This window comes from Miscanthus floridulus, chromosome 2 (assembly GCF_019320115.1).
Source record: "Miscanthus floridulus cultivar M001 chromosome 2, ASM1932011v1, whole genome shotgun sequence".
Taxonomy (NCBI): domain Eukaryota; kingdom Viridiplantae; phylum Streptophyta; class Magnoliopsida; order Poales; family Poaceae; genus Miscanthus; species Miscanthus floridulus.
The window spans coordinates 175081153-175106682 of record NC_089581.1 but is presented as its reverse complement, the minus strand read 5'-3'; the positions used below and the strand labels follow the sequence as shown (position 1 = coordinate 175106682).

Sequence of the window (25530 nt, the reverse complement as noted above, 5' to 3'; positions counted from 1 at the left end):
ACACGAACCATTCATGACTTTTGTTGTAGAGTTCATCTAGAGCCATTTGGGCATGGTTGCAAGATTTGGTTGACGATCAAGAATTCCATTCACTTTATAAAATAATTCAAGCAAGGACCTAACTTGTCATTTCATGTGACTTCTGGATTCCAAACTTCACGAAACTTTTCCATGGATCAATATAGATGGGTATTGATGTGAGACACATGAAGATATTCTAATAACACTAGCCAGGCATATATCTTGAAAAGGGCCTATATGTAAAGCAAGGGTGCAATATCCAAGTTTAGGTTGGGGCTCATTTCCATAGGTTTGACCTTGACATTTTCATCATCACTTAATATGCCATGTTTGAGCTCAAACCCACTGCTTAACTGGTGGCAAACACCTAGAGTGTTACAAAGTTCTCCCACAAGAGCACGTCGCTCTTCATGGGACTTGGCTGGCTCCTCTGCATTCTGGCTAAAGGTCGCCTTGACCATCTCCAGGTTCCACTCCAATGACTTCACCTTTCCGCCCAGCTCTAAAAGAAGGGCGACAAGATCAGAGAACAACCGGTGGAAGAAATCCGCGTGCGGCTTCATCCTGAGGAAGGCTCGCAGACGGTGACAAAGCCGACGATGTGCAGCACCCCCATCGGATTGAGGTGTTGTAGCTCCAGACCCCACTCATTAAGGAGTCCACGTAGGAACCAGTGCGCGAGGTATCCCAACCTGTGCTCATGGAAGGCAAGAAAGGAAACCACCTCGTTGGACCGAGGTTGCGGAAACTCCTCCCTCCCGGGAGCCCTCTAGTGCGCCACCTCCTTCGATGGCAGAAACCCCTTCGCGGCGAAGGCCTTCAACACCGACTCCCTCATCGTGGACGACCTCCAGTCTGACATTTCGCTCCAAGATCATGAAAGGATTTGTGAGTTTTTCTCTTCTCCCTCTTTCTCTCCCTTTTCTTTCCTAGAAACCACCGCGGCTCCCAATAACGCTCTCGGCAAGAAGGAAAACAAAAGGAGGCGGCAGATGAGGAATAGGTGAAACAACAGGGCGAAAACCTTCTTCCTCCCCCTACTTAAGGAAAAGGGTGCAGCGGTTAGGGAAGGCGCGCCTATCGAGGGAGACAAAATGGCGCAGCAAAAAAACCCTCTCTCTTTCCCATTTAATGCAGATGGGACATGCCCTAACCGATGAGACGTGCCCTGCCTGATGGAATGGCGCCTGATCAGACAGGACATGGCCTGAGCATGGCCCACCACTACCGCATGACGGGCATAAGAACCAAAGCACCACCACACGTAGGCGGTCCTCCGCTTCCCCAGGCGAGACTTAGAAAAAAACCCAAAAATGGGATCTCCGCTAGGAGAGACCATCGGGCTTCGTAAGTCGACCGGATGGCTCAGAAAAACACACCGAGGGACAGGTAAGGAGCAAAGGGATGCCCCATGTAGGCCATGCCAACTCCATCACGAACGACGAGCACGAGTCCCGATCGGACATTTCTGACTAGAGCTCTTCAAACCCCGTCACTCGAGTCATCAAGGTAACACTACCGACCCTCTCTATTTCTTTATAATCATTTCATACATCCATACACACATTCATTCCATACACCCGTGCCCCCTGGACGATTTGGGCCCTAAACCACCCGAGGCTCAGGAACTAAGCATCGCACATGCAGCGAAATGCATCACAACGCTCCGTTTTGCGTCACGAAGTGGCAGTTGCCTCGTTCGACATGAGCAACGACCGATCGGGGTTCGAAGGTTGGCCCACAAAGGGCTCGAGGCTACCCCATGTAAAACAGAGCTAGGGGAGAAAAACGTAGATGAGCCCCATGTGGCCCTCGCCCAGTCTGGTAGACAGGGTCATCTCAACCTTCTCGTTTGATCCTAAGCCTCTGCCAAACCCACATAATCTCCATCAAGGGGAGGCCATTAGGCCACCTAGGTAGGTCTCCAGAATGACCTAGGCATCTGTCGGGTTGTAGGTAAAGGAGCAGTGGAATGTCATAAGAGAGCTATGCCGACCTTGTCATGAACGAAGAACCCGGATTCCACTCGATCATACCCGTTAGCTAACTCACTAAGCATGTCACTCGAGCCTGAGTGATTGGGACAAGGGACAAAACTTAGCCCCTCTAGTTGTGAGAAACCGAGGATGGGGTAACGCACACAACTCAAACCGACCCCTACCAAAAGCCCAACAAGGCTTGAGGGCTCAAGACACCACCACATCCGGCTATGCTTCAACTACACACCAAACGCCTAGGTCTGTGACCCCAAACTCGCCCCATCCGGCTATGCTTCGAGTGCACACCAAATGCCTGGGTCTGCGACCCCGAACTCGCCCCATCCGGCTATGCTTCGACTGCACACCAAACGCCTGGGTCTGCGACCCCGAACTCGTCCCATCCGGCTACACTTCAACTGCACACCAAACACCTAGGTCTGGGACCCCAAACTCACCCCATTAGGATCTATGAGCCCCAGCTCGTCCGATCCCTAAAACTAACTAACTAACTACCTTGGCTGCGCGGGCTGCACCGAGGCCCGGATCCACGATTCTGACTCAGCTGATCCTATGGTGCGCACCGACGCCAAGACCCACGAGCTCTATCTCGTCCGATCCCTAAGACTAACTGCCTCACTCGATTCCACAACATGCACCGACGCCAGGATCCATGAGCTCTGTCTCACCCAATCCCTAAAAAACTAACCGCCTCAAGCTCCGCAACGACGCCTTGGTTGGTGACTTCATCTTGACTAAAAAAACACGCACACACGCCCGCTAACAATACACCCCCAGACGATTCTGCCTGGATCGCCCAGGGGCTCGGGGGCTACACCCGTGGGTGCGCTCGCGTGCACCCGCCGTCAAAGAAAAAAAATCCCCCACACGATTCTGCCCGAATCACCCGTGGGCTCGGGGGCTCCTGTCGGGTTCATAAACCCAGGGTTCCTCGTGAACTGGCTTCCCAACAAAGGCTTGGCCCAAGCAGATAATGGGCAACTCATGGGCTGGCCCAAGTATCTAAACAATAGGCCAGATGGGCGATCCAATCACCGATCAAAAGGTTTGGCCGAGGAGGAGCGACGCTCGCTTTCTGACTCTGGCCTGCCTCTCCGACCGAAGGGCTCACTTTGGTCTCCAGCCTGCCTCTAGATGGCCTCTTCGACCGAAAGGTCTGGCCAAAACACTACTTTCGACTTCGACCCCACGTCCCCGACTGGGGTACGCAAAAAATCCTACTCACTGCTCATCTTTGACTGACGTGATCAGAACCGAATGGGACCAATCGACCGGGGACGTCCGCTCGGAAGGGACCGGGGAACAAATGGGGAAAGCAAGGCAGGGCGCACTAGTCAAACCATGATACTAGGGACCGTACCCTACACACCTATAGAAACAGTATTATGCAACCTCCCTAACACAAACAGTGTTGTAGGCGCTAACATTTTCCTCTACAGTATTGGGGGCTCCTACAACTCCCATACAGTAAGCCCCCCATGCCTCTGGGCATCGACAGTGTTGTGGGCGCTGGCTTTTACCGTACCGGACGAACATGGTAAAAACCCCTTGCATGCCCTAGGTATAAACAGTATGGCAGGCGCCGACATCTGCCATGCCCAAAGAAGACAACACCACCTCCTACGTGCATCTGACATTCAACAGTATTGTGGCCGCCTACCATCATCCTGTACCAGCCGACGTGGGCAGCAAGGCTTAGAAGCATACGTACTCTCTCCCCCTCACTTATATGGCCATCCCCTTCATCTATAAAAGGGGATGCGCTCTCTCCCAGCATTCAAGTTATTCTAGATTCATTAGATCGATCAAGTTAACTAGTTCACAACCACAGAACCGCTAGGTTCGAACCTCAAGCACACGCTTGAACACTTAGCTCATAGCGGAGCTCTTGTCGCTCTCGGCCCTTCCGACCGGGGTCTGACCGGAGCTCTTGTACCCCCCATCTTTCTCCTTTCTGTTTGTAACTCCACTGCAAACTTCGAGCACCTGGGCTCAGGAATAAAGTCACCAACCGACTCAAACTGGACGTAGGGCACATTGCCTGAACCAGTATAAACCCTGTGTCATTAAGTGCTAGGCCACCTCCGATCACAACATACGGCAAAACTACAAATATTTACTTGTTGGTCACTTTCTGCACCGACACATTCATTACAAGATATAATAACCATAACCGATTCATTCATATATGAGTAACCCAATGTAAGGTCCATGAGATTCAACATCATAGGTACAAAATAGATTAGAAGCTCGCAAACATGAAGTTTGTGTATCAGCAAGCCATCAACATCCCTACATCTACCTCATGTGACCAAAAGTCATATATCCACCACTTGTGACCAAAAGCTTAGCTTGCTAACACCTAAAGCCCACGGCTCAAATTTTAATAACAGTGAACTCATAGTTATATCTCTAATAGGTTCAAAACAAAACACAGCTTCGATGAGCACTTTTAACTTGTGGATACCATCAGGTATGCTGCCTAGGACATTGCAGGAGCAGGATGGCCTAAAATGTAGTATGAATATTCAATTAGCGACAACTTTTACCAATGTTTGAGAAAGACAGCTAATAAGATCAAATCCAAGAGGTTCTCTAAAATTAATAGCCTAATTTCATAAAAAGGAAAAGTTCAATGTCCCAAACCACTGTAAATGAAATAAATAAGTAAACTGATAGTACCTAACTCAAATCAATATACCGATTTAGTATGCTAGAAGAATTCCCTAAACTGATAGTACCTACCTCAAAAAAATTATGAATTGAAATATACATTATGCTTGGATGAATTTCATGTCTCAGGTGAAAACTGTACATGTTGTTGCACACGTAAGTGGGTGAGGTAAACTGATAAATACTCAACTAATTTTTTATTCGTGCCAATTATATAATCAACTTTCTTAGTCACAAAAGAATATAACAAACAGTAGTCCACTAAAGCAAGCCATCCTTCGTTGTGTAGAAGATAGAAATACCAAGCATTTTACGGAAATGTTGTGCAATGTGCACAATGTGGGCCAGTGACTAAAGGTTTGAGAGATTTATATATACCTAAAAAAATTGACTGCAGAAGCAACATGAAGTAATAGCTAGCTACCCATGGAAAGGAAATAATTAGCAAGAACAGTGTTTTTCTCTCACAACAATTCAGCCAGAACAATATTTTTCAGCCAGTTTCAGCCAAAATTCAACAAGCCGAACGGGGCCTATTGTCAATGGGCATGAGGTATGAAATTAATTACTAATGAGAGGTGAGAAGTAATGGATGTTGCAGAAGGAAAAGAAAAAGATTGATAAGTATATATTCAACTAGTTTTAGACAAAGAAGAAGAGGATTCTTGCAAACCTATTGCCACGTAATCAAGGAATCCTATCAATCACTTGCAAAGCAGCATAGTGGCAAATTTTGTACCTCTCCATCTGAGGTCAATAGCATCAGATCAATGATTTGTTTAATGAGGGATAACTGAGAGAAATGCTAAGGGGCGTGGTAGTCATCCACGATGGACATGGACGACTATTGCTGCTAGCCTGAGGCATTCTTGGCAATGAGCAGTGACGAAGCCAGCGGGGGGGCTACCCGTGCTCCAGCCCCCCCTACGGCCATGATTTACATGGAGCCCGGGCTTAGCCTGGGCTACCGCCATGAGGAGGAAGAAGAAGGCAAGGAGAGGCTGGAGGAAGAAGAAGAGGAAGCCAGCCCTGGCTTTGTCGGTTCCTGGCTTCGTCACTGGCAATGAGGACACATATGCAGCAGCAGGAGATGGAGCACAGACATAGACGGTGACCATTGCTGGCATTGCAGCAGTAAGCAGTGGTGATGACGATTGCAGGAGGAGACGACGATACTCTGGATACTTTATGCAAGTGTTGATGACATCCTACTGCACGCTTGGTGAACTGTGACCTAATTATAAGTACTAAAACTAATTTCTCCATGATCTATGTACAAATTGCAGCTTGGTGGAAGTAAAATTCAGAAAAAAATACATACCTGCCGTAGACTTGGATGAATGTGATGCCTTGCTGATATTCAACTATTACAAATATCAATAATTATAAACTTTGTTCACTTATCACATTTATGAATAAAAGAAACAAAGGCAAGTCTAGTTTATTACTCTGTTATATCGCCACTGAATTGGCATTGACTTAGCAACAGCCAAAGTCTTAATGTCACCATAAGGGCGAGGTAGCACTGTGTCGGTGTTTTCGGACCACCGACAAGTAAATTTGTATTTGTCCGTCTAGCTCGGATGGTGTGCTCGGAGGACATAAGGGTTTATACTAGTTCGGGCGAAATGTCCCTACGTCCAGTTCGCTGCTGCTCGTGTTACCGGCACTTGGTTTGTAGTAGGGCTTACAAACAGGCGAGAGAGGGAGAGGATCCCAAGTCTCTGGTGGAAGGAGTGAACGGATGCTGAGAGCTCGCTTGCCGCTCAGCCATGTGGTCGTGTCAGTGTTCTTGTGTCTCAATCCCCCCCCTTCTCATGGGGCGTCCTACTTCCCTTTTATAGGCGAAGGGAAAGCGTGGGTTACAGAGGAGAAAAATGAGAAGAACGGGAGAGAAGAAGGCTTCTAGGGTTGTTGGGTCCTTCTTCTTCTTCATGCAGGTCCCGCTGATCCTGTAGATGTCAATAGGGACAACTCCATGTCATGGCCCTGTTCGTCATTGGCACCATGCGCAGGCGTCATCTGCTGGTCATGGCGTTCCACTCCGTCCCGACGGACATCGTGGTGAACTGACGCGCATGTCAGCGTCCGTACGAGGATTATGCAGAACAACACCGGCATGCCCAACACTATTCTTGATGTGAATCCCTAGGTATGGCCCATCATAGCCATGGGTTACATCGAGGCATGCCAGCCTCTTCTCTGGTGTCAGAGTTTGTTCCTAGACCCATACACTTGGACCTAGAGTGGTTGGCGGCGGTATGGGTCTCCGTCGGACGAGACGGAACCCGTGTCCTCGAGGTCGGGCGAGACAGAGCCCGTGACCTTAGGTGAGATAGAAACCACATCCTTGGGGTTTGGTGAGACAGAGCCCACACCCAAGGGGTCAGATGAGACAGAGCATGTGGCCTCGAGGTCGGGCGAGACGGAGCCCACGGCCTTAGGTGAAACGAAGCCCACGGCCTTGGGTGAGACGGAACCCGTAGTCTTCGGACGGGCGAGACAGAGCCTGCACCCAAGGGGTCAGGCGAGACGGGGCCCGAGGCCTCGAGGTCGGACGAGACAGAGCCCATGGCCTTAGGGTCGAGCGAGACATTTTAATACATCTTGAGCCATCCAGAGAAGTCAACATGGGCGCTATCTTCCTTGCTTTGTGTATCCCTAATTTCGATACCCGACAGTAGCCCCCGAGCCTACGGAGGAGTAGAATACTCCTTTGGAGGCTTTTTTGGACGGGAGGACTCTAAGTGCCTTGGCCTTCTTTTTGTAGCCCGCGGCGTGTCCTGGTAGGACAACGATTCTCTTTTGTCGCGATCAGTCTTCTTTGGGGCATGTAACCGTAGGATTCAGGAGGTCGGAAAGATTTTTCTTCATTCAGGTCCCCTAGGATCCGATCGGTCTGCCGTCATACTATGACCGCGCGTTCGGTCTCCTTGTGAGTCCAACTTCCCTTGAGCTCCCCGCACATAGAAGGGGTCCGGTCGAGGGTCAGCTTGTCTTTGTGATCGTCATCCCTCAAGCGTTTTTTTGATAAAACGAAGGGGCCTGAGCCGTGCCACGTTTTCCTCGATGGACGAAACATGGTGCGTGGTGAGCTATTAATGAGCTAGTTCGAGTGGGGCCCCGGCGTCCCGTTCATGGGGGTCCAGCATGGGTCAGCTGGGGACCGACTCTAGATTCTCAGTGGTCAATCCATATAGTTCTTGGGTCTATTCAACCGGTCCCAAGGGCTCGTTGCCTTTCTTCAAGGAAAAACCATGGACTAGGAATCGACCAAGACTCGAACGTGGGCCGAGATGCCAACGACGCTCGTGCACCTAGGTACTGGCCGCTAGTGGGCCCATCCATTTCCACCCCTCACTCTAAGGGCACCCCAGAGCGGTTGTGAACCCATCAGAGGGCCAGTCTTCGAAGTCCTAGGCCTGAATGGGCCGTAGGAGCGTTTTCAGCTTTGTATTCCTCCTTATCTATAACGGTTCTCGCGTCTTGTCTACATTGATGCTGAGCTGGACAACATTGAGAAGGAGGTGGCCCCTCTGGCACAGGACTTACCTGCCGAGATAGAGGATGAGATCATCCCCTAAGAAATTAGTTAGGTAGATAAGCTAGGCGGCGAACTTGTAATAAGTGGACAAGCTCTTAAATTTCGTTATGGCCAAATAGATTTTTAGCTCTTCTCCCCTTTTTGTATAAAAAGGTTAATGCGTTCTGACCCTTTCCGTCGTTAAGGCTGTAAAGCTCAAGGGTGCGGGTGAAAAAACTCTGATCACGCTGCTGATCAAAAACACCGTAGCCGGTGGGGCATAGGTTTCTTGCAGTTCAACCAGTTTTACTCAGCGTTCGTTTCCTGCAACCCTTGCTTCTAGATCTTAACATGAAAAAAGTCAGGCATAGAGAATGTCTACTGGATAGATATACTCTTTAATGCAGTTCCGACTCTTGCCATAGTTAAGGCTAACAAGCTCGGGGTGTGGGCAAAAAACTCTAATCACGCTGGTGAGCAAAATCGCCGTAGCCGCTGAGGCATAGGTTTTTTGTGGTCCGACCAGTTTTACTCAGCGTTTGTTTTCAGCAACCCTTGCTTCTACATCTTAACGTGAGAAAGGGATCAGGCATAGAGAATGTCTACCAGATAGATATACCCTTTAATGTGTTTCGACTCTTTCCGTAGTTAAGGCTAAAAAGCTCAGGGGTGCGGGCAAAAAACTCTGATCACGCTGATGAGCAAAAATAGCCATAGCCGCTGGGGCGTAGGTTTCTTGTAGTCCGACCAGTTTTACTCAACTGTTTGTTTCCGCAACCCTTGCTTCTAGATCTTAATGTGAGAAAGGGTCGGTCATAGAGAATGTTTACCAGGATAGATATGCTCTTATCAGCCCCCCGAGTGAGGCCCGACCCCTTAGTCGTTGCTGGGATTGGGATTCACTAAAGATCGAGGAGTTGATAGTGAAACCGATAAAAGAAAGCGTGCGTAGATTAAGGGATAAAAGCGACGTAGCCGTTTGATGTTCTAAGCATTGACGAAGACTTCAGCCGTCGATGGTCTTGAGCTTATAGGTGCCTGGTCAGAGCACCTCCGCGATGACGTACGGTCCCTCCCATAGCAGAGAGAACTTGTGGCGGTTCTTGTTGCTCTGGACAAGGCGGAGCACCAGGTCCTCGACGTTGAAGGCCCGACCCCGCACTCAATGGCTGTGGTACCAGCGCAACGCTTGCTGGTACTTGGCTGAGTGGAGGAGGGCAATGTCACGCGCTTCATCTAGCTGGTCCATGGCATCCCCGTGTGGTTGGAGGCGCCTTCGGTGGTGTCCTCGTCCAGCTTTGCCTTGTCCTTGGGGCGTCGAGGATGTGTCGGCCAAAGGCCTAAGGTCCCGACAAGTCGAGGCTTGGGCTTTGGTCCTCGCCGCTGTCGTAGCGTCCGCCACGATGAGGGTGGTAGCCACGGCTAGCCTCCTCCCTCTCGTCGCCACGGGCACGCCTATGGGCATCTAGGGTGTTGCACGTGTCACGGTGGAGGCCGAGATGCTCATGCACTAGGGCCACGACGCGTGGTCTGCTGCCTCGCTGCGCCTGGTGGACTGACACGTCTCTGTCAGTCGCTCTGATGGCGTGCACTGGCTGACATCGAGCTCGCATCGTCGGGACACCGAGCTCTCGGCCTGCTGTTAATCTTGCGATGGGTCCGACGATCCTCGGGTGTCATGGGCTCCGGAAGCCCCCGGAGCAAGGCCGTTGCGGCTACGACGTTCTAGCTTGCCTGGGTGAAGTGTGGTAGGGCTTCGCCATCCTCGATGATCCTCCAATTCACGTCGCGGGCCACGGCGCGTGCACGCCCACCGTCTCCGTGGCGCTCGATCTCGCTTGAGCTCCGTGCGTTCCTGCTCGAGCTAGAGTCGTGCTTCTTCGAGCTCTTGGTGTCGCGCCTTCAGCTACTCCACCCTGCAGGCGAGGTGGCCCTTACATCCCCCCTCGACCTCGTCGTCGAGGTCATCTAGTTGCGGTAGCCCCTCCATCGTGGATGCTTTTCGATGTATCCCTCAGAGGTACGCCATGAAACATTCTCGCGAGGGGTGATGGCTCCCTCTGCTGGAGTCAGAGGGTGACTCCTGATTCTCCCGCAAGAAGGTCAGTGGAAAGATTCCACGATGTATTCGGTCATCCCCACGAACTCGTCGTTCGTAGGTGATGAGGGCGTGCGCTGCGCGACAAGGTGACCAACGGTCTCTGTGGCGTTGTGTAGACCGAACGGGAGCGCTGTCGGAGCGCTCCGAATGAGGTATTCCGAGGAGAGGGGCTCTCCTCTGGCAAGCTACGTCATGACGTTGACGAACGAAAAGGTGAGGCGGCGTTGTAGGTGACTTCAAGGTTAGGGGTCAATGGGTCATCGTTAGGTCGCTCATCGAGGTGGTGGTGGTGGCAAGGTGAGACGGTAATGGGCGAAGCTACAAGCTCGCCTTTCTAGAGATAAGGAAGGGAACTTGGAGGATAGGGAGAGAGAGGGAGGGGGATGGCAATGGCAGATGATCTGATATATATTGATCTTGTTTGGTTTAGTTCAGACTAAAAAATTAATAATGAAGAGCACAATATATAAAGTAAGGCAACTCTCGTGTCTTTCGTTGAGTTAGACCTGATGCCTTGTTTGTTGTGGTCTCCAGTCGACCTAGACTTGGTGCGGTGCTGGCTCGTGGGTATAGGCGAGTTGGATCGGGTATCCGTTGTGCACTATAACATATTTTGTCACCATGCTTAAATTGTTCTGCATTTGAGCTTCTTAGATGTTTTCCCTATGTTGCGGCCATGAGTGGAGCCAAGAGCTTTATTAGTACAGTTGTGCAACACGACTCCACCTTGATTTTTATCTGTCCTTCACAGCCTGGAGGATTGCGTCCACTAGGTTTGGTAGTGGCAGAAGAAGTACCGATGTCTAGCCACATCTGACCTTTCTCAAGTGCTTTCCTCTGTGTTACGACTTACGACCAGGAATCAAGGTGTAGAGCTTTATTACTAGGCTTATACACCTGTTCATCTGGCCTGGTTTGATTTATAAGTCGTACTTTTTTAAGCTAATGAATAGTATTTTTCTCTTACACCAAATCAGCCAACAGTACTTTCAGTCATAATTTATCAGCCAAACAAGTCTAAGCGAACATGACGATAATATATATCTTATTTTTTTTGTCTATCCTTCTCGACTGGAGGCTAGCATTCACTAGGGTTGGTAGTAACACATGGAGAAATGTGGTATAGCCTCACGACACTGACGATTTTATTTTCTAAGAAAAAAGAACATCATTTGCATAATTCTTAGACCCCGTTCGCTTGTCTTAAAAATAGCCTGTTCGGCTTCTTTTTTCAGCCGGAACAGTGTTTTTCTCTCACAACAATTCAGCCGGAACAGTGTTTTTCAGCCAGTTTCAGCCAAGTTTCAGACCAGCGAACGGGGCCTTATTATGTTAGACTTAAAGCTTAATCAGAATCTTAATTAGCCTAACATAGGAACACCTAATCCAGTTCTAGCACTTAATTATGTCTTAATTGGTACTGACCTTTTAATCAATATGTCCAGATCGAGTGCTGCTGAAGTCCTCGTGGCTGCTCGAGCTATAGCCATGACATGAAACTCCTTTTGCAGTGGCCGTCATAGGTGAGGACAACGGCACAGTGGTGGCCCACGGCTGACTCCTGTGCTCACCTTTATCGGTAGTTCTTAGATTAATTATGGTCAGTTCTCATTGTAATCACAAAGGTGACTCCACCTTATAGCTCGGTGTGACCTGAGACCATGCTAATTAGTTAGTTACTGGGCCCACCAATCATGAACGTAGATTAGTGAGAGCTGTTAGGCTCACGAAGACTAGTCAGATTTGACTCTTGACCAAGCCGAGATCAACTCTAACATCTTATACTCATAAAAAAACACGTTAGCGGAGTAGTGGTAGTAAAATCAAATGATGGTCATTATCATTATTCTCTGAATGTACTACGAGTTTACCGGCGTGAAGGGAAGAACGTTCGCGCGACAGCCGGCAGCAGAGCGTAGCCTGCGGGATCGATCGATCCTGCCGAGTAGGTCTGGAAAAAATACTCGTGGCTCGCTAATTTATTCGACTCGTAGTCAGCTCGACTCAGCTTGTTTTAACTTTTGATGAGCTGAGCTGGAAGTCTAGCTCGCTGTTTTAACGAGCCAGCTCATGAGCTGCTCATGAGCTGAGGCCTATCAGCCTACGACCATGAATCCAAAAGATGATGATGCTGATCTAGAAATATCAACCTATTCTATTGGTACGTAATCCTTATTTTTAGCTGTTTCATATGAATTTTGATTTTATAATTGTCGTGGTACTTAAATGTTGATTTATAGATTATTTTTCAGAGAGAATGTGATGATGCTGATATTGAATTTGTGGACTTTCCTAAATCTGTGGTGGGAAGCAACTGGTAAGTATGCTGGAACAGCATGGATCATGGATGGACCAACTATGTTGTATGATTGATATTTTTAATGAACCTGATGTGCATTAATCATGTATGGTTATATAATAGTGGACGTGACATTTTAGAATTAATGTAGCATAAACATTATAAACATGTGTGTTCTATTTTTTTAGTAGCTCGTGAGCTACACGAGTCAGCTCGCTAACGAGCCGAGCTGAGCTACGTCTCTAGCTCGTAATATTAATGAGCTGAACCGAACTGACTCGTTAGCCTAACGAGCTAGCTCGAGCTGGACCGAGCCGAGTCGAGCTGGCTCGATATCCGGCCCTACAGGTGAGAGCCCGAGACGTATAGACGGGGGCTAGCATGCATCAGTCAGGTCTGTTCGCTTAAACTTATCAGCTGACTTATCAGCTGGAATCTATAATATTTTTCTCCTACATTAAGGGCGTGTTTGGGACTGCTCCGCTCCATGTTTTTCAGCTCCGCTCCACGTTTTTTAGCCAAACGGTTTCAGCTCCACGCACTCTGCTCCAGGAAAAAGGGTGGAGTTGTGAGAGCACCTAAAGAGGTACACCACAAACTCCAGTTTTTTGTGGAGCTGCTCCACGGTGGAGTTTGTGGAGCAGAGTTTGTGGAGCAGTCCCAAACACCCCCTAAATCAGCTTCAGCCGATTTATCAGCCGACTTTAATAACAGCCGAACCGGTGCTGCATGCTCCTATACGAGACGACATATATACGCTGTTTTCATGGCCCGTCTGCTGTCTGTCTCATACAAAATGGAGTGCGACTAAGGCTGGATAACGAGCTGGCTCGGCTCGGCTCGGCTCGTTATCCTAACGAGCCAGAAAGCAGCTCGGCTCGGCTCGTTAAAAGCTCGAGCTGGCTCGTTAAGCTCGCGAGCCAGGTATAAAAAAATACACAAAATATAATATTTGCATTTATCTAAAGTTTGAGAATAATAATAATATAAAAGAAATACATCTACACCGGTTACCAGTCAATTTATAGGGTCTAGACCAGTTATCAGTCAATTGTAAAGTACAAGACATGAAGTAATAAAAAACTAATATAAATTTTGATATTTTTTTCTGAAAGCTTGGCTCGTTTAGCTCGCGAGCTGGCTTAAGTTGGCTCGTTATAGCTAATGAGCTAAAATCTTGACTCAGCTCGGCTCGTTATCATACCGAGCCGAGCCGAGCCGAGCCGAGCCAAGTTGAGCTTCGAGTTTTTCGTTCAGCCTTAAGTGCGACCATCCTCGGCCATTATTGGACGCAGACACAAACACACTACTTCTACGGGAGTGCGACCAGTGCAGATGCCACTTCAGCGGCATGCCAAAATACACAACTTCTACAGGAGTGCGACCATCCTTGGCCATTATTGGACGCAGACACAAACACACTACGCAGGTACGTTTGCACAGCGAAGAGACCAAGCTGCAGATGGAATTCAAACAGAACTGTCTGTTGGTCTCTGTCTCTGCAAACCGGAGAGTTTCTAAACCAGTTTACACGACCACACTCGTGCCTGTAAACGGATTGGATACGGATCCATATAAATGTATATATAGTTAACTTTTATCTTGCATTTTGATTTATAGTATTTCTCTTTATATAAGCATAGATACTATTTTTATGTCGGATAAAGTATAAATTGATATTAACATTATATATATAAATAATGCAATTCTAGGTGGGATGGAGGGAGAACTTGTGTATGGGCATGTTTGGATAAGCTATGGCTCATTACTAGTTGGAGCTAAAAAATTAGTCTAAATTAGTTAGAGTTGGTTATCTGATTGAGAACAACCAGTTGAAGGCTTGGCTAAAATTAGCCCACCTAATAGCCCTCTTATTTGGATATGCTAGGGCTAATTCCAACTAATTTTTAAGCTAGTTATAACAGTTAGCCATTGGTATCCAAACATTGTATATAGCTTCAATTCGGACGCTGTCGGTACTTTTTTTTGTTACCTACTAACTCTGTCCATAAAAATTCGTTTAACTTTAATTAATTTTATTATAAATGATATTAATAATACGTATGTCTCTAATTAAGTTTATCACAAAATGTATTTAATTAATTTATGATAATTTAGATTAAACTTTAAATTACTCTTCCTCTTGTGAACCGAGGGAGTACCTAATAAAGCGCACATGTGCGACCTGAACCTCCTTCAGTCCTTCGCGGGGCTTTGAACAAGGGAAAATTGGTTCTGTAGTATCGAAAGGTTGCAACCTCCGTAAAATACCACTGAAAGAGTTTGGCCCCGTAAAATAGCATTAAAAGTTGTCACCGTAAACTAAAAATAGCACTCCGTCAGGTTTTACACTCGGGAGCGTTAATTTGATCTAGACTCCAAAAGTTAAGTGACATTTTTGCCCTTGCCTTATCCTCGTCCCTGTCCTCATACGGGAGCTATGCCGCGCAAGTGAGACAGCCGCGCCGCGCTCAGTTCTACCTGGAAGCGCCGCCTCCGCCCGTCCGCCGGCCGCCCGGGAGCTCCGAGGGCCTCCTACGCCGGCCGCCGCGGCTTCCTCTTCGCGCGCAGGCCGCTCCCCGTGTGGAGGCCGCGCTGTCCGCCGCGGGCCGCTCGTCACGCGGAGGCCGCGCCGTCCACCACCTCCTCCTCCTCGACTGCGTGTTGCGCCGGCCGTGACTCCTCCTCCAGTGTGCATGCGGTGGAACAATGCATCGATCTGAGATCCCCGACGGGTAAGAATAAAACCCTAGTTAAGAATTTCAGCTTTTCAGATTGGTGACATCATTCATTCAAGGGACAGATTCTTATAGTATTGCTAATTGAATTGAGGAGGTAGGAACTGGACATTTTGCTTGCTTTGGTTGGTTGAGCATGGGTTGTAGTGTCCAGTCTTCACACTTTTAAAGTAGATAGTTGTTTTTGGTTTTGCTTTGCATTTTTTGTTTGTTGGATTTATGAAATAGTTCGTGTTTTAAGTTTTAGTTCTTAGGCTGTTAGGATGAAACACTGCGAACACATTGGTACATGTTGGAACTCTTTATCTTGAACGCTGGAAAATTTTCTTTAAAGAAGAAGTTTTAATGACATTGGACATGATGGTCATGTTGCATGGTCTCAGAAATGCATTGCTGGACCTACTCTTCTCTACCATATGTGTTTATTCTGAGTTATACTTGAAGTTAATAATAAAGTTGTTCCACTAATATTATTAACTTCTGAGACCATCCAAGCACCGGTCAGTCCAGGACCAACAACAAGAAGGATGGCAGCTTTTGTTTCTACACCAACAAGACCACCAGGCATACGAGTGAGTCTAGGGCCAATAACAAGATGAATGGCAGCACAACTGGATACATCACCATGAGGCATTGCTAGGAGGATCATCATAAACTAGGCTAGTGTGATCTTGAATTATTTTATTGAACTGTTGCTGTATGAAAAAGTCATGTACTAAATCTATTTTGTTCATGTGTTGGACCAGACCAATATGGTTCCTGTGAACTTATTTAGCCATGTGCTTACAAGATGTGTTGGTCAATATTAGTCCATGTGTTGAACCAGAATATTTTTCATGTGCTTGGTCAATATTTAGTGCATATGGTGACTTGTATGTGTTGAAATGCTGTCAGTTCATCCTTGTATTTCATTCTTACGTTTTTAGAGCTTCTGTACCGGTTTGGGGTTTGATTCTTATGTTTTTAGAGCTCTTGTAACGGTTTGGGGTATTTTGGTCTAAGTTAACAGACCTAACGCTCAAATGTAACAGAATGGTATTTTCAGTTCACGTGTGCACCTTTCAGTGACATTTTACAGGACCGATGTCTTTCAGTGGTATTTTACGAAAGTCACGATCTCTTCGATGCTACGTAACCAATTTTCCCTTTGAACAAACCTGCGTGAATGCGTGATCGTGATCGTGATCGTGATCGATCGCATAGCCAACCCGGCGACCCCCTGCCCGCCCGGTGTCCGAGGAGAGCCCCAACCGGGCAGACCTCCCTGCGGCAGGCTGGCGCAGGCTAGCAGACGGGGAGAAAGACATCGAGCACGGCGGCAGGTCCGAGGGAGGGCAGGTCCGGGCCATGGGCAATGGCAGGTCGGTGGGCGACCCAGAGCGGGCGGAGGCCGACTGGCCGATCGAGACCCCACGCGGACGGCCGCCCCTGCCACTGCCCTCGGTGCCGACAAATCCGTTACGCTCGCCGGCCGCTCCCGCGCGCGCCACCCATGCATGTCACCGGACACCCGCAATAATTCACGTCTTGCACGGATCCACCCCCTCCCAAATCCAAATCCTTCCCTCCTTGGACCAGCTACCTGCACTGCCCTACCCACCAGGCCACCCCCCCACCCGTTCGAGAAGAGACAACTCCTCCCTCCCCTAGTCCCCTCCTCGCACTTTCACACGGGATCCGTGGCCTCGCCTATGGCCTATCCTCCTCCTCCTTCCTGTTCCACTACACAGACACAGTGCACTCTACAGTGCTGCTGCTGCAGCTGCTAATCCTGCCCTTCCTTTTCCATTTATTGGAGCCCTCGCTGCACGTAATCGTAGCTCCAGCCGCTGCTGCCGCCGCCACAGGGAGAGCTAGCGAGGAGGTATAGCTAGCTGTAGCTGCTGCTGCGTGGACGGAGGACGGAGGGGGCTTGCTGTTGCAGGCTCGCAAGTCGCAGCTGCCGCCTCACGCCTCAGGGAGGGGCTCATTACTCCCTCTGCAGTTACTGTATAGAGACGCCTTGCCAACAAGATCTCATGGAGAGGATGCAGCTGCAGCTGCAGCTGCAAGGGCCCATCGCCTCTTCGCTGGTAAGTTCACCTACACACTCAGGGAGCTGAGGGGGCAGGCAATGGAGTTATGGAGCAAGCAGCTTCCATTTCCAGCGGCAGCTTCTCTCTGGAGGAAGCTCGTCGTAAATGCATTGGAGTATTACTGCACCCTGCCTCCTCTCTCCTGCCTGCCGCTTCCTTTCCCTTCCGTGCCCTCTTCTTTTGTTCCTCCTTTTCTCCTTCCCTAATAATGTCGTCGCAGTGGCAGCAGCTCTGCCGGCACCCACCCACGCACGCACGCACGCACAATTCAATGCGCGCCACTGGGCTCGCTACTCTTCCTAGGAGATCGACTCGACTACTAGGAGTCTCTTTAATGGCCTTGCTGTTGCACTTGCTGCCCCCGTTTCTCGATCGGCTTGCTGTTGCTGATGATGTGCCTTTCTTGCTCCCCTTCCGGCGATGGCGTGGCGACGACGGTGGCGGTAATGGAACAGTGGGCGGACAAGCAGCAGCAGCAGCAGCAGGCGGTCAGCACCAGCACCGCGGCCGCTGCGGCGCAGATGCCCTTTCTGGCGCTGCTCCAGGGCGCGGGAGTCGTGGTGGAGGCGGAGGACCAGCAGCAGCAGCAGCAGCATGACGGGCGCAAGCGGCACGTCTTCGCGCGAGCCGTCTCCGACCTCGACCTGCTCGAGAGCTGCGTCACGCAGGTGGTGGCTCCCGCGGCGGCGGCGTCTGCGCCCGTGGCCAGCAGGACCGAGAGGCGGAGGAAGCGGCCGAGGCCCCGCGCGCGCGCCGCGCCGCCGCCGGAGAAGCGCAGGAAGCCCGAGGAGGCCGAGAGCCAGCGGATGACGCACATCGCCGTGGAGCGCAACCGGCGGCGCCTCATGAACGACCACCTCGCCTCGCTCCGCTCCCTCATCCCCTCCAGCTACATCCCCCGCGTAAGCCAAAGCCATGCAACGCCCATGCAGACGAGACAATGCTGCGTTCCCTTCCGATCCGTCTCTGACGATGCAACAACAATGATTTGCATGCAGGGCGACCAGGCGACAGTGGTGGGTGGCGCGATCGACTACGTGAAGCAACTAGAGCAGCAGCTGGTGGCGCTGCAGGCGGCTGCGGCCGCGCGTCGCGGTGGTACCGGCGCCGCGGCCGCGGTGGCCACGGCCGCGTCGGACGGCGTGTTCGTGTCCCCGCAGTACGCGAGCTACTCGGACTCGTCGCGCGGCGGCCTCGGCGCTGGCGTGGACGTGGAGGCGACGGCCGCGGTGGGCAGGCACGTGCGCGTGCGCGTCGCGGGGAGGCGGTGGCCCGGGCGGCTCGTCCGCGCCGTCGCCGCGCTCGAGGACCTCCGCCTCGCGGTCTTACACCTCGCCGTCACCTCCGTCGGACATGACGCCGTCGTGTACTGCTTCAACCTTAAGGTCAGCGAGAAGTGTCACGTCGATTTCACTTCTTGTCATGCTCATGCATGTCCCGTCTCCTCCCACGCACTTCCATTGCTTGCGTTACGTACTCTCGTCCCTCGTTTTCCCCCAATCATGCGTTTGACTGGTGCAAAGTGCAAAGAGAGTACCCTTTTTCTCTTTCCCGTTTTGTGTTAAACTGCACTTGATTTGAAATCCACCTGCGCAAAGTGCAAGAAAGTACTCTATTTTTGAGAAAGGAAAACGTGACTTTAAAAACTGCACTTGATTTAAAATCGACATGTGGAAAGTGCAAGAGAGCACCCTATATTTGACAAAGAAAAAACATGACTTAAATTCGGGAGGAGTTTTTTTTTTAATTATAAATTTTGTACGAGTAATTCTTTTGAATTTCGTTTTAAAAAAACAATATGTAGACGACAATGCTGCAGTAGGGGACTAGGAGTACATTTCCCCCCCTTCGTTTCCTATAGTTTTTAGAAGCACGAAGCATCCTAAATAACAACCTCTAGTGCTCTTTTTTACCCAACAACCACTTAGAGATGCTCTTAGAACATGATATTAACAAAGAAATTCAGACTTAAATATGGGACAAAACTAGCATTATCTAATAATACTGTTAATGTAGTAGTATTACTAGTATATATGATGTCTAGTATCATACTAGTAATGCTACATTGGCAGCATTATCCTATTGTTTTTTTACTATAAATTCGATAGGAGTCAGAGTCGGAGCAGAGCCAATACAACTCCAACTCCTTCGCATTAAGAAGACAATGTGTTGACAGCATTGCTGCAGTCTATTTTCTTTGTTTCCAATAGTTCGTAGAAGCATCTTAAATAACAACCTCTAGTGCTCTTTTTAACCCAAACACTTGGAGACGCTCTTAGAACATGACGTTAACAAAAGAAAATTAGACTTAAAATAAATTTGGGACCAAACTAGCATCACCTAATAATATACTGCCAATGTTGTATTTCTAGCATGATACTGGATATCTTTGTGAGATTTCGCTACACGCTGACATGCACATGCACTTGCGATGCAGCACTGCCATGATGGTTGCAGAAAGCGAACGGATTGTTTTTCCTCGTGGAGCGTTAGTTGCGGTTGCGTGGGATCTCTCAAACCAAACCGCCGTGCAGACATGCGGTGCATGGGTCTCGACGCCTTGTATGAAGGCAGGGCTTGGAGTATGTAGATGGAGTGTTCGAATACGATGAGCCCCTGGTGGCCTGGTAGGCTTGCTAGTACTGGTGGCCTTGCATTTGGTAATTGGTACAGGCAGGCATGAGACCACACCGTCCACCGTTTACAGACAGATTAGCCCTTACAAACCTCAGCTTTCCCTGGCTGTCTGTTTCCCTCTTGTCCTTGGAATCTGCGACGCAAAACACAACACAGCTCGCTACCTCTGCATGCGTCTGTGGCGATGGCGCGCTCGTCCCTAAGACCCTAACCTTATACTTTTACAGTAGTGTAATGGTGCACCTATCTGTGTACGTGCAGATGGAGGAAGGGTGCGAGGTGGCGACGGCGGACGAGGTAGCGACGGTGGTGTACCAGATCTTCGCCTACGCCGCCGGCGCATGCTGCTGACGACGGCGGCAGCCGCGGAGGGACGGGGACGGTAAGTCAAAACCACGTACGGAGGCGGGGCAGGCATGAGTCATGTACACGACGAGACGAACGCGGGCGCAGAGGAGGGGACGACGGCCGGGCCACCCAGAGGAGAGGAGGACATGCGTACGAAGAGGTAGAGCAGGGGCAGAGCGCTAGGGGACGGACCAAGGTGCGGCCATGGCAACGGCTGCGCTGCATGCAGTGGTCCATGCGTGCAGCGCAGAGACGAGCAGGAGACCTCTCTACTGTTGTTTTTACTTGGCTCAGTAGAACTCCAGTAGGAAGGGTGAGGAGTGAAAACTGTAGCTAGTAGACCAAAGGCTGAACAGAGTGGTACAACAGTGTTGGGGGTGGCAGGGCTAGATGTAGACCTGTAGTTTTTTATCCCTTGTCTTTGGAGAGCCATGCATCCATGTGTGTGTGTACGGTTTTAGATAGACCACGCACAGTATCGATCGTGTGTGTAAGCGTCCGTTCGTTTGCGTTATAAGGTATTTTTGTTTTCTCTCCATAATTAACATGTTCGTTCGTTGGTTTCAGCCAGGCTTATTCAATTAGCCAACAGTATTTTTCTCTTACAACAAATTAACACCAGTCAACCTAAACTAGCCTAGAAACCAACCAACGAACACGCCGATAATCGGCCAGATCAGTGTTTTAATTTGTAAACGAACGGGGAGCACTGCTGCTGGGTTCCGTGTTTGCAGTTGCGCGGTGCCGTGCAACCTTCTGGCCTGAGCTGGCTCTGGCTGCAGCGTCGGCCTCTGATCTCCACGGCAAGCCCCATCTCTGCGTGACGACTGCGGAGCCGTGCATGTCCTCTGCTGTCGTCGTTGCCGCGCCGCACCCGTCTGCATGCTTCTCTCTGGGAGGACGACGGGAGGACGGGGGACGGACAGGCTTTGCCTCATCGGGTGCTGTCGTCGCCATGTACAGATGCCCTCTCCTGTGCGTGCCAGGCTGAGCGGGGTACGACACGCTGCCACGGGCCTACAGTAGTGTATGCGACTGCGACTCTGCGAGCCATGCAAGCTAAGGGGCCGCGGCTCGATCGGGTGGTTCGTCCTGAATGATCGTAAATTTTCAACCGAAATAGTATTTTTCTCTCACACAAACCAGTCAACAGTACTTCTTCACGAACCAGCAACTATACAAACCAGCCAACCGAACGGGCTTTGCCAGCCACTGGTGCGAAAAGCTTTTGCCCCGATCCGCCGGTCCATCCTTCCTTGCCCCGCGCCGCTGCGCGCGGCGCCGAAACGAAACCGAGCGTGGACGGACGTGCCATGCCCCGCTCCGCTCCGCGCGTTCCGCGTCGCGAAATCATTCTCGGCGTTCTGCCCCGCACCGCAGCCCGCAGGCAGGCAGCGGAGCCAAAAGAAAAGCTGCCGTGCCGCGGCCGCCGGCCCATTCGCGTGCGGTGCAGCCGTAGCGTCGTAGCCTGTAGCATAGCTGTATGTAATGTAACCTGCCGCGCGCGGCGGGGGAACTGTGTAGACCGTGCTCAGGCGGGTCACTGTGTTGGTGCGGTTTGTTTCCCTTTCCGGCTTTCCCCCACCGGGGCGCTCAGGGCCTTTCGCAGCATCGCTGTCGCTCTGTCGGTCTCGGCACGGCGAGGATCGGATCGGAGCAGTACCGTCGGCCGCCGGTGGCGTCGGCTCGGCGACGGCGAGGCAAGTCAAAGCAGAACGGAGGAGGGCATACCGTTCGTTTATTAATGCCGCCGCGGGTACGCGAACGCACGCATGAGCAGGACTGCATGACACGAGGGCCGGCCCGATCGCCGATCGCCGCCTGCCTGTGTGATTCGGCGTACGTGCGTGAAGTCACCCATGTCCATGTGTGCAGCAGCGCCAGCGCCTGCTTCCTCATGCGCCAGAGTCCACCACTTGAGGCCTTTTCATCTCCTCTTCCTCGGCCCTGTTTTTCGAGCTAGCCGAACAGAGGCGAGGGCGTGCCGTGACAAGGACTTGTTACCAGTACTTGCAAGGAACGTGGCAAGCCAAGCCGGCCGTGCCGTGCGCCCGTGCTGCGGTGCTGAGCTCTAGAGGTTGGACTTGGACCATGCCAGTCCGGCACAGCACGGTGCTCGTGTGTTTCACGTCGTACTTCTAACTTCTAGCCATGTGAGACATGTCAGGTCAGGCCATATATTAACACTATAACTCTTTCGGTTTAAGCATGAGTCTTTACTTTGTCTTAAGCGCACCCTATAGCTTGCCGACCCTGTCTTACTGTTGTGCCGGCGGCCCTCAGAATATCTTTTTTGTGTGTGTGTGTGTTCTCCTCGTCACTAGTTTTATGATTTTTTTTCATGAATTTCATAATTCTTTCGAGAATTGGAGGAGTATAATTGTATAATAAATAAGTTATCTGTTAATTGTATTTCAGTGTTGTATATGCTTACATGTCATTTCTGTATTGTGCCGGCTCAAACACGGTTTGGAATAAGAGCGGGGCAGTGTAGACATCGTGCCGAGATTTTATGGGTACTCTACATGACAACCTTGTGTTTTACCGTACTAGTATGAACCAAAATATTTTGTGCTGTCTCGTCGGACGATGCCAAACGACCGTGGCTTCGCTGGCCTCAGACGAGGCGGTCCATGTCCCAGCTCTGCTGGGCTCCGGCGGCCGGCGCATCGATGCATCGCTGCGCGACTCGCTGTCTGGCTGCCGCGCCTGCTTCGGCACTGCGATATGATATGTGGGACCTGGCGCCGGCAGCGGCAGATGAAAAGCGAAAGTCCGGGATGCAGCATGCCACTCGCCGACGCCGGCGCCGCCCAGGGAGGTGACGACGCATTTCTCTAGATGGAGACCACACGAGACGTGGAAGCCGTACAGGCAGCGTCGTTAAGCATCATGTGAGCGATTTGTGCAGCGATCGCCGGCGATAAGTGGTCCTGGTACGGACCCTGTCCCTGCAGAGACAACAGTTTCGCTGAGGACCGTGCCCGGTGCCCCTGACTCCCTGACTCTGAGGGCTGGCTCTGCGCGCTTGGACTGGTCGTACGGATGCCATGACAACCGTATGATTGTGCCAGTGTGTGCTATCATCTCTTGAGCCCATCAGAGCTTTCATCATCAATTCCCAGAACAAATGGTCGCCCAGACGAGACAACCGTAACATGGGCTGGGCGCTGGGCCAGAAACCCGCCTCTCTCCTCCTCCGCCGAAATAGCTCACGGGTACGTGTCAGCCCAAACAATCCCTCTCGTCCAGCCGCAAAGGGGCGCGCCATCTTCACGGGCTGGGCCAGTTCGCCGGCCCCATTCCGGCACCAGTCCAATCTAGTTGCTTGCTGCCGCTAGGGTTTCGTTTCATCACGGACGGGGCCGTCAAGTCTTTCTGCGTCGTCCGCCGCGCCGGCAGTTAAACCCCATACCCGACAATAAACCCCGCGCTGCCCGCCTCGTTCCACGCCGCCGCGCCTGCCAGCAACCTTCTCGGTCCTCACGCGCAGCTTGGATAGGCAGCTCAGAGCTCGCGAACCAGTCATGGCGAACGAGGACGCGGCCGTGGAGGCCGGCGGCCGGCGGGGACGGGAAGCGCCAGCCTAGCGGCGGAGCCAGGAATTTTACACAGGGGTTCAGCCAAGTTTAATTAATAGATTGCTACGATCGAACTGCCAGGGTAAATGATGATTGTGGATATAGTTTACTAAATATATCAAATATAAAGTCACGGTTTCATATTTTTTTATAACATAAAAGTTGTAGCAAGCAAAAGTATTCATAGAAACTAACCTTTTCATATGTATTAGTCTTACTCTGCGTGTCTTCCTAATTCACTCTCTGAACTTTAGCTGTTGTTTGCTTTGGAGTCTCTTCTGCTGCCTCTTCATATTTTTCATCCTCTTCTTGTTGTGCAGCAAGCCAATTAGCAACTTCATTTTCATCCGTCTCTTCATCGTCAGAGGAAGTAACGCCAACATTCTTCTTGTGAAAACAATCTAGTGTTCTCTTTTTGAGTACCATGATTATCCTACAGAAAAAAAATTATTCAATACTCCAAATTAGAATATACAAAAATACTTGTAGCTTTTATAGAGTATATAGGCTACAGCCTACATGAAGTAAATAAAAGTGATTAACCAGGCAAGATTATTTTACAAAGTATCGCTAAGTCACCTTGATCAACTACTCACTTATTGCTTGATTAGGTCTTCGTGGCTTGGCCTCGTGGAGACTGGAGTCCTGGCCGCTGGCCTGTCGGCTTCTGATCGGCTGCCACTTCGGCTGTTTCTCGCGGACTCGTCGTCACTGGCCTGGACGGCTCCGCGCTTGGCCGGGAAGACTGAAGAGAGCACGAGGGTTAGGGATTTTTTTTTTTTTAATTTCTGATGAGTTGGAGAAGACGAGGAGGCCAGGCGGGGGCGATTCGGCGAAGGGCACTCTGTCTTCCTTCCGTGTGATTGTCTCCACGTCCAAGCAAATCGAGGTAGGGTCGGCCTTGGGATCGTTATATATCACGGGAGGGAGCCGCATCGGGTATATCTACAAAAGAAGGAAGTGCCGACGTCTACGGCAATTATTAGCTCGACGTGGCTCGGTTGCGCGTTTGACTGTCAGAAAATTGCGTTTTAAGCTTTGGCCAATTTGTGGCCACCACTACTTTGATAGCACCGTATAAATTTTGTCATCAATTTTCTTAGTAATACTGTGTACGCACATGCAAACTTTTGTAAAGTGGTTGCAAAGTTCAGAACAACGGAGTACGTGCACTACACTGAAAGCCGAGGTGTCAAGCTGCCATATGCGGAAAGGGTGATATTTGTTCTTTTTTAATTTAAAAAAAAAGAAAAACAGGGATTTTATGAATTTTTCATAATAATATTGATAGGCACACAATAGCACTATGCAGAGTTTTTAATACTAGTCATTAGCTAAGCTAGTGCAGTAATGCCGTCGGCCGTTGCACTTGGCTAGGTTAAGCCTTGCCCGTTGTGGATTTCCTTTTTTTTTTACGACGACAGATGACGTCTGTTTGAAGCGGACTAGTAGTGGGCTTCATTGAGATTTAAGCATGTGAGATTTATGGCAAATTAAGGATTGATGTGATTTGAGAGCTCCACGTGACACCAATGCC

General features: G+C 50.2%; 1 protein-coding gene across 2 annotated transcripts; it reads left to right on the top strand.

Moving 5' to 3' along the window:
* Positions 1–17090: 17090 nt before the first annotated feature.
* On the top strand, positions 17091–20936 carry LOC136540761 (transcription factor bHLH57-like). Of its 2 annotated transcripts, XM_066532776.1 has the most exons (4): positions 17091–17424; positions 17883–18329; positions 18426–18812; positions 20326–20936. In XM_066532776.1, the coding sequence occupies exons 1-4, from the start codon at positions 17371–17373 to the stop codon at positions 20413–20415; spliced, it is 978 nt and encodes a 325-aa protein (XP_066388873.1). In that variant the 5' UTR covers positions 17091–17370; the 3' UTR covers positions 20416–20936. The 2 variants fall into 2 exon arrangements, with proteins under 2 accessions (XP_066388873.1, XP_066388872.1); XM_066532775.1 differs by lacking the exon at positions 17091–17424 and having other exon boundaries at positions 17442–18329.
* The last annotated feature ends 4594 nt before the right edge of the window (positions 20937–25530 follow it).